The sequence below is a fragment of the Notothenia rossii genome, assembly GCF_949606895.1.
Source record: "Notothenia rossii genome assembly, chromosome: 4".
NCBI lineage: Eukaryota > Metazoa > Chordata > Actinopteri > Perciformes > Nototheniidae > Notothenia > Notothenia rossii.
The window spans coordinates 72,156,445-72,168,845 of NC_136902.1; the positions used below are offsets into that span (position 1 = coordinate 72,156,445).

The window sequence follows — 12,401 nt, forward strand, 5'->3', positions numbered from 1 at the left end:
TATCTATGATACAAATGATCACATTGGGCCTTTAGTCTCGGGTAAAAGTTTGCCCTACCAAATGATCTCTTTGTGTTGGATGACTTTGAAAAAACAGGATCAACTAAATACAATTTAAAGCTGGAGTATATTTTATTTCAATGTATAGAACTCTTTCCACACTAGCAATGAAGGGGATTAGCAGAGAGGGGTGATGACGACACTGCAGAGCAGAGATTGGTTTCATTCTGGGACGTTCTTGTCTTTAAAGTCATCTGGAACAGCTCTCTGTCAGAAGGCTCTCAGATCAGCAGAACATATTCATTTTTTGGAACAGCCTGGACGGTTTTCAGATAAATCTGTTTTTGTTTCTAATGATGGAGCCTTAAGCTCTTTGTATAAAAAAAAAATATGACCAATAACAGCTCACTGGTGGGTGGTGTGTCTTATCAGCAGCAGGTTTACCGGATCATTTTTGTGCAGATCCTGGTGGTGATCTTTGTTTACATAAACCTTTTGCTCATTTTTACCTTTTTTAAAAAGGAGTGTTTCTACACAAACGCACGCTACATCTTATTTGCTGTTACACTACTATCTGATAGCATGTTGTTGATCATTTCTACTAGCACTGTCATGTTTGCCTATTTCAGGTTTGATATACAAGTTGGTCTGTGTATCCTTCTCTGTATTCTTTTGTTTCTGTACTCTTTTGTCACACCGATTACTTTGACAGCAATGACTTTGGAGCGTTATGTTGCCATCTGCATGCCCCTGCGACACGGAGAGCTGTCCTCCACACGCAGCGCTGCGCTCTGCATCCTCATCATTCATGGCCTCAGCGGTGTTCCCTGTATTATGGTTCTCTCCGCCTTCTTTGCAACAGCCTCTCTTAGCTTGTACACAAAAAAAAGGACATGTTCAATGGAGACCTTCAATGTGTACAGATGGCAGAGTCATATGTTGTCAGCTATAAAACAGTTGTACTTTTTGCTCATGTTAATTACTATTGTAGTATCTTATGTTAAAATAGTGAAAGTGGCCAAAGCTGCATCAGGAGAGAACAAGAAGTCAACATGGAAAGGGCTCAGAACGGTCATTCTTCATGCTTTCCAGCTGCTATTGTGTCTCATCCAGCTGTGGTGCCCGTTCATAGAAGCTGCTTTACTTCCGCTTGATTTACAGTTATATATTGATGTCAGGTACAATAACTACATAATGTTTATACTAGCTCCCAGATGTCTGAGTCCTCTCATCTATGGCCTCAGGGATGAAACATTTTCTCATGCATTGAAAAGCTACGCTTCCTTTGGCTTGTATAAAAAAAATAGAATTTGACAAAGTCTGTTTTTCTTCAAGGAAAGCATTGTACTAACATATCAATTATTTTATTGAAACATATTGAAAAAGATTAAACCTATAATTCACTTTCACAGTAGCTAAGATTTGGACAGATGTTCAAAAAGTTCTAATTCTGTTTGTTGTTATAAACTGGAATTTGACGACATTACTATACAAATAAACCCCACAATAGATATCATTATTGAAAATACACTGAACGTTAGGCACTACAGAAATTACACATGCATATCTTTGCTTAACTCATCAATGTTTGTTGCAGTATACCCATTCTTGTCATTCAAAAGGGTTTTTTTGTTGATGCAAAGAACATTCCTTATTTAAATTGACATGGCAATTTTGCATTTAGATTTTAGACGAGTTTGACCAAAATCAGTAGCTTTTAACAACAGCTGCTGTTGCCATTATATAATTCCCATAATATCACTAACTGCATACAGTTCACTTATATCAAGAAAAACTTGAAAGAAAACTCAAGTATATTAAAAATGTAAAGGATGATCTGGTTTTAGATTTTTGATCGCAAAAGGAGCATTGGGACCTGGAATCCATTTGAACTAACAAAAGTTTAAAAGGGCTTTATTTTATTCTTGTGCTATTTGTTGATTTTTACCAGACGTGATTTAATTTTGTTCAATCTAGTGAGTCTGCTTGTGTCACATCATGGCAACTATAGCCGCACAGCTACAGTGGATTTTTTGAGTCATTTGTCCATCTGTTTTGGTCCAAGCTGTCAGGGTTTGAGTTTTGTTGTGTCTAGTTGGGGTTATTTTGCTTTTCTGTTCTCCCTGTCATGTTTTCCTCCTTGTTTCTTGTCTGGTCCTTCTCCCTGTGTTTTCCTCCCTGTCGTTAGTTTCCCTGGTGTGTCTAATTGTCTGATTGTGTTCACCTGTTGCCCTTGTGTTTCTCCTTCCCTGCCCGGCTGTTTCTCCTCTCGTGATTACCCCTCCCTGTATTTAGTCTTGTCTCTTCCTGTGTTCGGTGTCGGTTCATTTTTTGTTTTTCCCATCACTCATCAGTCATCGTCAGCTTTTTGTATTATATCTTCCTTGTGCTCCCTTTGTGTTTTTGCCATCAGCTTTTACAATAAAGCTCGTTTTTGTTTTCTAGACCAACTTACCTTTTTTTTGTAGTCTGCTTTGGGGTCCTACCTTTCCCAAACCGTAACACACAAGCGGCCCTTTCCGCCGCAATTGCCTACTGTCTATGCAAATGGTAATATATAAAGTTCCTTATTTAAAAATGTACCTAAAAATGTTAATCTCTGGTTAAAAATCCTAATTTATACGCAGGGTATCGGTCATCTGACTGTCTATTTTAGAGTAACCGTACCTGTAAAAAAACAGTGTCCTTTTTTCTAGTTTCCTAAAACATTTTTCATGCATTTCATTTTTCCCCAAACCTGGTAGTAACCACAAAGCCACATCCTCTCGTTGAGAATCATTTAATATGACGAAAAAGGACCCATAAACACATTAAATCAGATACTCAAAGCTTTATTTTAAATAATCTGTCACATGAACAGGGACAAATTGTGGAAACGATAGTTAAAATACAATAAACAAAAATGTAATCCAATGTCGGATAAGCCCTCACTGCCATCCAATATATACTGAAGAATTGAATCATAACTTCATCATGCTAATATTAACTAATCAAATAAATAGTCTTAAATAATTATTCATGCAATATTAAAGAATTACTAATAGAAGGAACTAATTTCACTCAATTTGTGAAATGTGGTTGTACAATATGTCCAATGCAAATAAAAGCATTACATTTCTTTCTTTTTCAAAATCAGTTCCATACTCCTGCTGACATTTACTATGAGGTTAAGTCCCTTGCAGCTCTTTAGATTCTCTCTTTCTCTCTCTTTATTATCCATCTTTACCTTGACTATAATAAAGAATTAACGAAAGGCTTACAAATACCTATAAAAAGATTGGACTATATAAATAAAAATGACTTGATTGAGTGACATGAAAATGAGGAGACTATGGTCCTGTAAATGCATAAATGTATAGTTTTAGAAATGTTTCTTCGAACATGAAAAAATAAAATAATTATAAATGATATACAGTGGAGTTAATCAAATATGCATCTAATAACTGCTTTTGCTGATTATTTTGATATCTATGATACAAATGATCACATTGGGCCTTTAGTCTCGGGTAAAAGTTTGCCCTACCAAATGATCTCTTTGTGTTGGATGACTTTGAAAAAACAGGATCAAGTAAATACAATTTAAATCTGGAGTATATTTTATTTCAATGTATAGAACTCTTTCCACACTAGCAATGAAGGGGATTAGCAGAGAGGGGTGATGACGACACTGCAGAGCAGAGATTGGTTTCATTCTGGGACGTTCTTGTCTTTAAAGTCATCTGGAACAGCTCTCTGTCAGAAGGCTCTCAGATCAGCAGAACATATTCATTTTTTGGAACAGCCTGGACGGTTTTCAGATAAATCTGTTTTTGTTTCTAATGATGGAGCCTTAAGCTCTTTGTATAAAAAAAAAATATGACCAATAACAGCTCACTGGTGGGTGGTGTGTCTTATCAGCAGCAGGTTTACCGGATCATTTTTGTGCAGATCCTGGTGGTGATCTTTGTTTACATAAACCTTTTGCTCATTTTTACCTTTTTTAAAAAGGAGTGTTTCTACACAAACGCACGCTACATCTTATTTGCTGTTACACTACTATCTGATAGCATGTTGTTGATCATTTCTACTAGCACTGTCATGTTTGCCTATTTCAGGTTTGATATACAAGTTGGTCTGTGTATCCTTCTCTGTATTCTTTTGTTTCTGTACTCTTTTGTCACACCGATTACTTTGACAGCAATGACTTTGGAGCGTTATGTTGCCATCTGCATGCCCCTGCGACACGGAGAGCTGTCCTCCACACGCAGCGCTGCGCTCTGCATCCTCATCATTCATGGCCTCAGCGGTGTTCCCTGTATTATGGTTCTCTCCGCCTTCTTTGCAACAGCCTCTCTTAGCTTGTACACAAAAAAAAGGACATGTTCAATGGAGACCTTCAATGTGTACAGATGGCAGAGTCATATGTTGTCAGCTATAAAACAGTTGTACTTTTTGCTCATGTTAATTACTATTGTAGTATCTTATGTTAAAATAGTGAAAGTGGCCAAAGCTGCATCAGGAGAGAACAAGAAGTCAACATGGAAAGGGCTCAGAACGGTCATTCTTCATGCTTTCCAGCTGCTATTGTGTCTCATCCAGCTGTGGTGCCCGTTCATAGAAGCTGCTTTACTTCCGCTTGATTTACAGTTATATATTGATGTCAGGTACAATAACTACATAATGTTTATACTAGCTCCCAGATGTCTGAGTCCTCTCATCTATGGCCTCAGGGATGAAACATTTTCTCATGCATTGAAAAGCTACGCTTCCTTTGGCTTGTATAAAAAAAATAGAATTTGACAAAGTCTGTTTTTCTTCAAGGAAAGCATTGTACTAACATATCAATTATTTTATTGAAACATATTGAAAAAGATTAAACCTATAATTCACTTTCACAGTAGCTAAGATTTGGACAGATGTTCAAAAAGTTCTAATTCTGTTTGTTGTTATAAACTGGAATTTGACGACATTACTATACAAATAAACCCCACAATAGATATCATTATTGAAAATACACTGAACGTTAGGCACTACAGAAATTACACATGCATATCTTTGCTTAACTCATCAATGTTTGTTGCAGTATACCCATTCTTGTCATTCAAAAGGTTTTTTTTGTTGATGCAAAGAACATTCCTTATTTAAATTGACATGGCAATTTTGCATTTAGATTTTAGACGAGTTTGACCAAAATCAGTAGCTTTTAACAACAGCTGCTGTTGCCATTATATAATTCCCATAATATCACTAACTGCATACAGTTCACTTATATCAAGAAAAACTTGAAAGAAAACTCAAGTATATTAAAAATGTAAAGGATGATCTGGTTTTAGATTTTTGATCGCAAAAGGAGCATTGGGACCTGGAATCCATTTGAACTAACAAAAGTTTAAAAGGGCTTTATTTTATTCTTGTGCTATTTGTTGATTTTTACCAGACGTGATTTAATTTTGTTCAATCTAGTGAGTCTGCTTGTGTCACATCATGGCAACTATAGCCACACAGCTACAGTGGATTTTTTGAGTCATTTGTCCATCTGTTTTGGTCCAAGCTGTCAGGGTTTGAGTTTTGTTGTGTCTAGTTGGGGTTATTTTGCTTTTCTGTTCTCCCTGTCATGTTTTCCTCCTTGTTTCTTGTCTGGTCCTTCTCCCTGTGTTTTCCTCCCTGTCGTTAGTTTCCCTGGTGTGTCTAATTGTCTGATTGTGTTCACCTGTTGCCCTTGTGTTTCTCCTTCCCTGCCCGGCTGTTTCTCCTCTCGTGATTACCCCTCCCTGTATTTAGTCTTGTCTCTTCCTGTGTTCGGTGTCGGTTCATTTTTTGTTTTTCCCATCACTCATCAGTCATCGTCAGCTTTTTGTATTATATCTTCCTTGTGCTCCCTTTGTGTTTTTGCCATCAGCTTTTACAATAAAGCTCGTTTTTGTTTTCTAGACCAACTTACCTTTTTTTTGTAGTCTGCTTTGGGGTCCTACCTTTCCCAAACCGTAACACACAAGCGGCCCTTTCCGCCGCAATTGCCTACTGTCTATGCAAATGGTAATATATAAAGTTCCTTATTTAAAAATGTACCTAAAAATGTTAATCTCTGGTTAAAAATCCTAATTTATACGCAGGGTATCGGTCATCTGACTGTCTATTTTAGAGTAACCGTACCTGTAAAAAAACAGTGTCCTTTTTTCTAGTTTCCTAAAACATTTTTCATGCATTTCATTTTTCCCCAAACCTGGTAGTAACCACAAAGCCACATCCTCTCGTTGAGAATCATTTAATATGACGAAAAAGGACCCATAAACACATTAAATCAGATACTCAAAGCTTTATTTTAAATAATCTGTCACATGAACAGGGACAAATTGTGGAAACGATAGTTAAAATACAATAAACAAAAATGTAATCCAATGTTGGATAAGCCCTCACTGCCATCCAATATATACTGAAGAATTGAATCATAACTTCATCATGCTAATATTAACTAATCAAATAAATAGTCTTAAATAATTATTCATGCAATATTAAAGAATTACTAATAGAATGAACTAATTTCACTCAATTTGTGAAATGTGGTTGTACAATATGTCCAATGCAAATAAAAGCATTACATTTCTTTCTTTTTCAAAATCAGTTCCATACTCCTGCTGACATTTACTATGAGGTTAAGTCCCTTGCAGCTCTTTAGATCTCTTTAGAATTAACGAAAGGCTTACAAATACCTATAAAAAGATTGGACTATATAAATAAAAATGACTTGATTGAGTGACATGAAAATGAGGAGACTATGGTCCTGTAAATGCATAAATGTATAGTTTTAGAAATGTTTCTTCGAACATGAAAAAATAAAATAATTATAAATGATATAAAGTGGAGTTAATCAAATATGCATTTAATAACTGCTTTTGCTGATTATTTTGATATCTATGATACAAATGATCACATTGGGCCTTTAGTCTCGGGTAAAAGTTTGCCCTACCAAATGTCCTCTTTGTGTTGGATGACTTTGAAAAAACAGGATCAACTAAATACAATTTAAAGCTGGAGTATATTTTATTTCAATGTATAGAACTCTTTCCACACTAGCAATGAAGGGGATTAGCAGAGAGGGGTGATGACGACACTGCAGAGCAGAGATTGGTTTCATTCTGGGACGTTCTTGTCTTTAAAGTCATCTGGAACAGCCCTCTGTCAGAAGGCTCTCAGATCAGCAGAGCATATTCATTTTTTGGAACAGCCTGGACGGTTTTCAGATAAATCTGTTTCTGTTTGTAATGATGGAGCCTTAAGCTCTTTGTATAAAAAAAAAAAATATGACCAATAACAGCTCACTGGTGGGTGGTGTGTCTTATAAACAGCAGGTTTACCGGATCATTGTTGTGCAGATCCTGGTGGTGATCTTTGTTTACATAAACCTTTTGCTAATTGTTACCTTTTTTAAAAAGGAGTGTTTCTACACAAATGCACGCTACATCTTATTTGCTGTTACACTTCTATCTGATAGCATGTTGTTGATCATTTCTACTATCACTGTCATGTTTGCCTATTTCAGGTTTGATATACAAGTTGGCCTGTGTATCATTCTCTATATTCTTCTGTCTCTGTACTCTTTTGTCACACCGATTACTTTGACAGCAATGACTTTGGAGCGTTATGTTGCCATCTGCATGCCCCTGCGACACGGAGAGCTGTGCTCCACACGCAGCGCTGTGCTCTGCATCCTCATCATTCATGGCCTCAGCGCTGTTCCCTGTATTATGGTTCTCTCCGCCTTCTTTGCAACAGCCTCTCTTAGCTTGTACACAAAAAAAAGGACATGTTCAATGGAGACCTTCAATGTGTACAGATGGCAGAGTCGTATGTTGTCAGCTATAAACCAGTTATACTTTTTGCTCATGTTAATTACTATTGTAGTATCTTATGTTGAAATAGTGAAAGTGGCCAAAGCTGCATCAGGAGAGAACAAGAAGTCAACATGGAAAGGGCTCAGAACGGTCAGTCTTCATGCTTTCCAGCTGCTATTGTGTCTCATCCAGCTGTGGTGCCCGTTCATAGAAGCTGCTTTACTTCCGCTTGATTTACAGTTATATATTGATGTCAGGTACAATAACTACATAATGTTTATACTAGCTCCCAGATGTCTGAGTCCTCTCATCTATGGCCTCAGGGATGAAACATTTTCTCATGCATTGAAAAGCTACGCTTCCTTTGGCTTGTATAAAAAATAGAATTTGACAAAGTCTTTTTTTCTTCAAGGAAAGCATTGTACTAACATATAAATTATTTTATTGAAACATATTGAAAAAGATTAAACATATAATTCACTTTCACAGTAGCTAAGATTTGGACAGATGTTCAAAAAGTTCTAATTCTGTTTGTTGTTATAAACTGGAATTTGACTACATTGGTACACAAATAAACCCCACAATAGATATCATTATTGCAAATACACTGAATGTCAAGCACTACAGAAATTACACATGCATATTCTTGCTTAACTCATCAATGTTTGTTGCAGTATACCCATTCTTGTCATTCAGTAGGTTTTTTTTGTTGATGCAAAGAACATTCCTTATTTAAATTGACATGGCAATTTTGCATTTAGATTTTAGACGAGTTTGACCTAAATCAGTAGCATTTAACAACAGCTGTTACAGTTCACTTATTTCAAGAAAAACTTGAAAGAACACTCAAGTATATATACAATGTAAAGAATGATGTGGTTTTAGATTTTTGACCACAAAAGGAGCATTGGGACCTGGAATACATTTGAACAAACAAAAGTTGAAAAGGGCTTTATTTGATTCTTGTGCTATTTGTTGATTTTTGACGTGATTTGACTTTGTTCAACCTAGTGAGTCTGCTTGTGTTTCATCCTGGCAACAATAGCATCACAGCTACAGTGGAGCATTGGAGTCATTTGTCCATCTGTTTTGGTCCAAGCGGCCCTTTCCGCCGCAATTGCCTACTGTCTGCGCAAATGGTAGTATTTAGTTCCTTATTTTAAAATGTATCTAAAAATGTTAATCTCCGGTTATACGCAGGGTATCGGTCATATGATTATGTCTATTTTAGAGTAACCGTACCTGTAAAAAACAGTGTCCTTTTTTCTAGTTTCCTAAAACATTTTCCATGCATTTCATTTTTTCCCAAACCTGTAACCAAAAGCCACATCCTCTCGTTGAGGATAATTTAGTAGGACGAAAAAGGACTCATAAACACATTAAATCAAAGCTTTGTTTTAAATAATCTATTACATGAACAGGGACATACAAAATTATGGAAACTATAGTTAAAATACAATAAATATACAATAAACAACAATGTAATCCAATGTCGGATAAGCCCTCACTGCCATCCAATTATTTTCTACATATTGTAGCGACCTCTCTGAAGAACCAGCACCTTACCGTGGTAGAGAGGTTTGTGTGCCTTGATGAACCTGGGGGCTGTGTTGTCTGGAACCTTGTGTTCCTGGTAGGGTCTCCCATGGCAAATTGGTCTCAGGCAAGGGGCCAGACTAAGATTGGTTCAAAAGACCTCATGAAAGACGACACACGAAGTGAGGATACCCGGCCCGGAGGAAGCCCGGGGTCCCCTTCTGGAGCCAGGCCCAGAAGGAGGACTCGTCGGCGAGCGTCTGGTGGCCGGGCTTGCCCCGGAGCCCGGCCGGGCACAGCCCGAAAAGGCGACGTGGGCAACACCTCCGCTTCTCCGTCCCGCGGGCCCACCACCTACGGGAAACAGCGATGGGGTCGGGTGCGCTGCCAGAAGGGTGGCAGTGAAGGCAGAGGGTCTCGACGGACCAGACCCGGGCGACAGAAGCTGGCTTTGGGGACGTGGAACGTCACCTCTCTGGGGGGGAAGGAGTCGGAGCTTGTGCGGGAGGTGGAGCGTTACCAGTTAGATCTGGTTGGGCTCACCTCTACGCACAGCGTCGGCTCTGGAACCTTACTTCTGGATAGGGGTTGGACTCTATTCTTCTCCAGAGTTGCTCAAGGTGTGAGGCGCCGGGCGGGTGTGGGGATACTCACAAGTCCCCGGTTGGGTGCTTCGTTGTTGGAGTCTACCGCAGTGGACGAGAGGGTTGCCTCCCTACGCCTGCGGGTTATGGGGGGGAAAACTCTGAATGTTGTGTGTGCTTATGCACCCAACAGCAGTTCAGAGTATACGGCCTTCTTGGAGACCCTGGAAAGAGTCCTGTATGGGGCTCCTGAAGGGGACTCTTTAATCTTGCTGGGAGACTTCAACGCACATGGGGGCAATGATGGAGACACTTGGAGGGGAGTGATTGGGAGGAACGGCCCCCCTGATCTGAACCGGAGTGGTGGTTTGTTACTGGACTTCTGTGCTAGTCATGGATTGGCCATAACAAACACCATGTTCGAACATAAGGATGCTCATAAGTGTACGTGGTACCAGAGCACCCTAGGCAGAAGGTCCATGATCGATTTGGTTATCGTATCATCGGACCTGAGGCCGTATGTTTTGGACACTCGGGTAAAGAGAGGGGCGGAGTTGTCAACTGATCACCATCTGGTGGTGAGTTGGGTCGAGTGGCGGGGGAAGCCTCTGGATAGACCTGGTAAGCCCAAACGTGTAGTTCGGGTGAACTGGGAACGTCTGGAGGAGGCCCAAGTTCAGGAGGCCTTCAACTCACACCTCCGGCGGAGCTTTTCGGGCATTCCTGTGGAGGTTGGGGACATTGAACCAGAGTGGTCGGTGTTCAAAGCCTCTATTGCCGAAGCCGCGGCGGGGAGCTGTGGTCTCAAGGTCCTAGGTGCCTCAAGGGGCGGTAACCCTCGAACCTCCTGGTGGACACCGGTGGTCAGGGAAGCCGTCCGACTGAAGAAGGAGGCCTTCAGGGATTTGTTATCCCGGGGGACTCCCGAGGCAGTTGCAAGGTACCGACAGGCCCGAAGGGCAGCAGCCTCAGCCGTGGCCGAGGCAAAGCAGCGGGTGTGGGAGAAGTTCGGAGAAGACATGGAAAAAGACTTTCGGGCGGCACCAAAGTTGTTCTGGAAAACTGTCCGACACCTCAGGAGGGGGAAGCAGGGAACCATCCAAGCTGTGTACAGTAAGGATGGGACGTTGTTGACCTCAACTGATGGAGTGTTAGGGCGTTGGAAGGAGCACTTTGAGGAACTCCTGAACCCGACAACTCCGCCCTCTATGTTAGAGGCAGAGCTGGAGTATGAAGGGGGATCGACACCAATCTCCCGGGGGGAGGTCACTGATGTCGTCAAACAACTTCACAGTGGCAAAGCCCCGGGGGTGGATGAGATCCGCCCAGAAATGCTGAAGGCTCTGGGTGTTGAGGGACTGTCATGGTTGACACGTCTCATCAACGTTGCGTGGAAGTCGGAAACAGTACCGAAGGAGTGGCAGACCGGAGTGGTGGTTCCCCTTTTCAAAAAGGGGGATCAGAGGGTGTGTGCCAATTACCGAGGCATCACACTACTCAGCCTCCCCGGGAAAGTTGACTCTAAGGTACTCGAAAGGAGGGTCAGGCCGATTGTCGAACCTCAGATTGAGGAGGAACAATGCGGATTCCGTCCTGGTCGTGGAACGACGGATCAGCTTTTTACTCTCGCAAGGATCCTGGAGGGTGCCTGGGAGTATGCTTATCCAGTCTACATGTGTTTTGTAGACTTGGAGAAGGCATATGACCGGGTTCCCAGTGAGTCACTGTGGGAGGTGCTGCGGGAGTATGGGGTGAGGGGGTCTCTACTCAGGGCCATCCAATCTCTGTACTCCCAAAGCGAGAGCTGTGTCCGGGTCCTCGGCAGTAAGTCGGACCCATTTCAGGTGTGGGTTGGCCTCCGCCAGGGCTGCGCTTTGTCACCAATCCTGTTTGTAATATACATGGATCGGATTTCGAGGCGTAGTCGTGGGGGAGGGGGTCTGCAGTTCGGTGGACTAAGGATTGCACCACTGCTTTTTGCAGATGATGTGGTTCTGATGGCTTCATCGGTCTGCGACCTTCAGCACTCACTGGATCGGTTCGCAACCGAGTGTGAAGCGGCTGGGATGAGGATTAGCACCTCCAAATCTGAGGCCATGGTTCTCAGCAAGAAACCGATGGACTGTCCACTCCAAGTAGGGAATGAGTCCTTACCCCAAGTGAAGGAGTTCAAGTATCTCGGGGTCTTGTTCTCGAGTGAGGGAACAATGGAGCGTGAGATGGGTCGGAGAATCGGAGCAGCGGGAGCGGTACTGCAGTCTCTTTACCGCACCGTTGTGACGAAAAGGGAGCTGAGCCAGAAGGCAAAGCTCTCTGTCTACCGGGCCATTTTCGTTCCTACCCTCACCTATGGTCATGAAGGATGGGTCATGACCGAAAGAACGAGATCGCGGGTACAAGCGGCCGAGATGGGTTTTCTCCGCAAGGTGGCTGGTGTCTCCCTTAGGGATAAGGTGAGAAGTTCGGTCAT

The 12,401-nt window shown here is 41.2% G+C and overlaps 3 protein-coding genes across 3 annotated transcripts; all 3 read left to right on the forward strand.

Annotated features, from left to right (window-relative positions):
• Positions 1-390: 390 nt before the first annotated feature.
• LOC307034896 (odorant receptor 131-2-like) lies at positions 391-1,314 on the forward strand (the record flags this gene model as incomplete). The annotated part of the gene is made up of 1 exon (XM_079673822.1): positions 391-1,314. The coding sequence occupies one exon, from the start codon at positions 391-393 to the stop codon at positions 1,312-1,314; it is 924 nt and encodes a 307-aa protein (XP_079529948.1).
• Positions 1,315-3,855: 2,541 nt separating this feature from the next.
• Positions 3,856-4,779, forward strand: LOC307034897 (odorant receptor 131-2-like; the record flags this gene model as incomplete). The annotated part of the gene is made up of 1 exon (XM_079673823.1): positions 3,856-4,779. One exon carries the CDS (start codon positions 3,856-3,858, stop codon positions 4,777-4,779), a length of 924 nt encoding a protein of 307 aa, XP_079529949.1.
• A 2,501-nt stretch (positions 4,780-7,280) lies between these two features.
• On the forward strand, positions 7,281-8,195 carry LOC307034900 (odorant receptor 131-2-like; the record flags this gene model as incomplete). The annotated part of the gene is made up of 1 exon (XM_079673827.1): positions 7,281-8,195. One exon carries the CDS (start codon positions 7,281-7,283, stop codon positions 8,193-8,195), a length of 915 nt encoding a protein of 304 aa, XP_079529953.1.
• Positions 8,196-12,401: the final 4,206 nt, after the last annotated feature.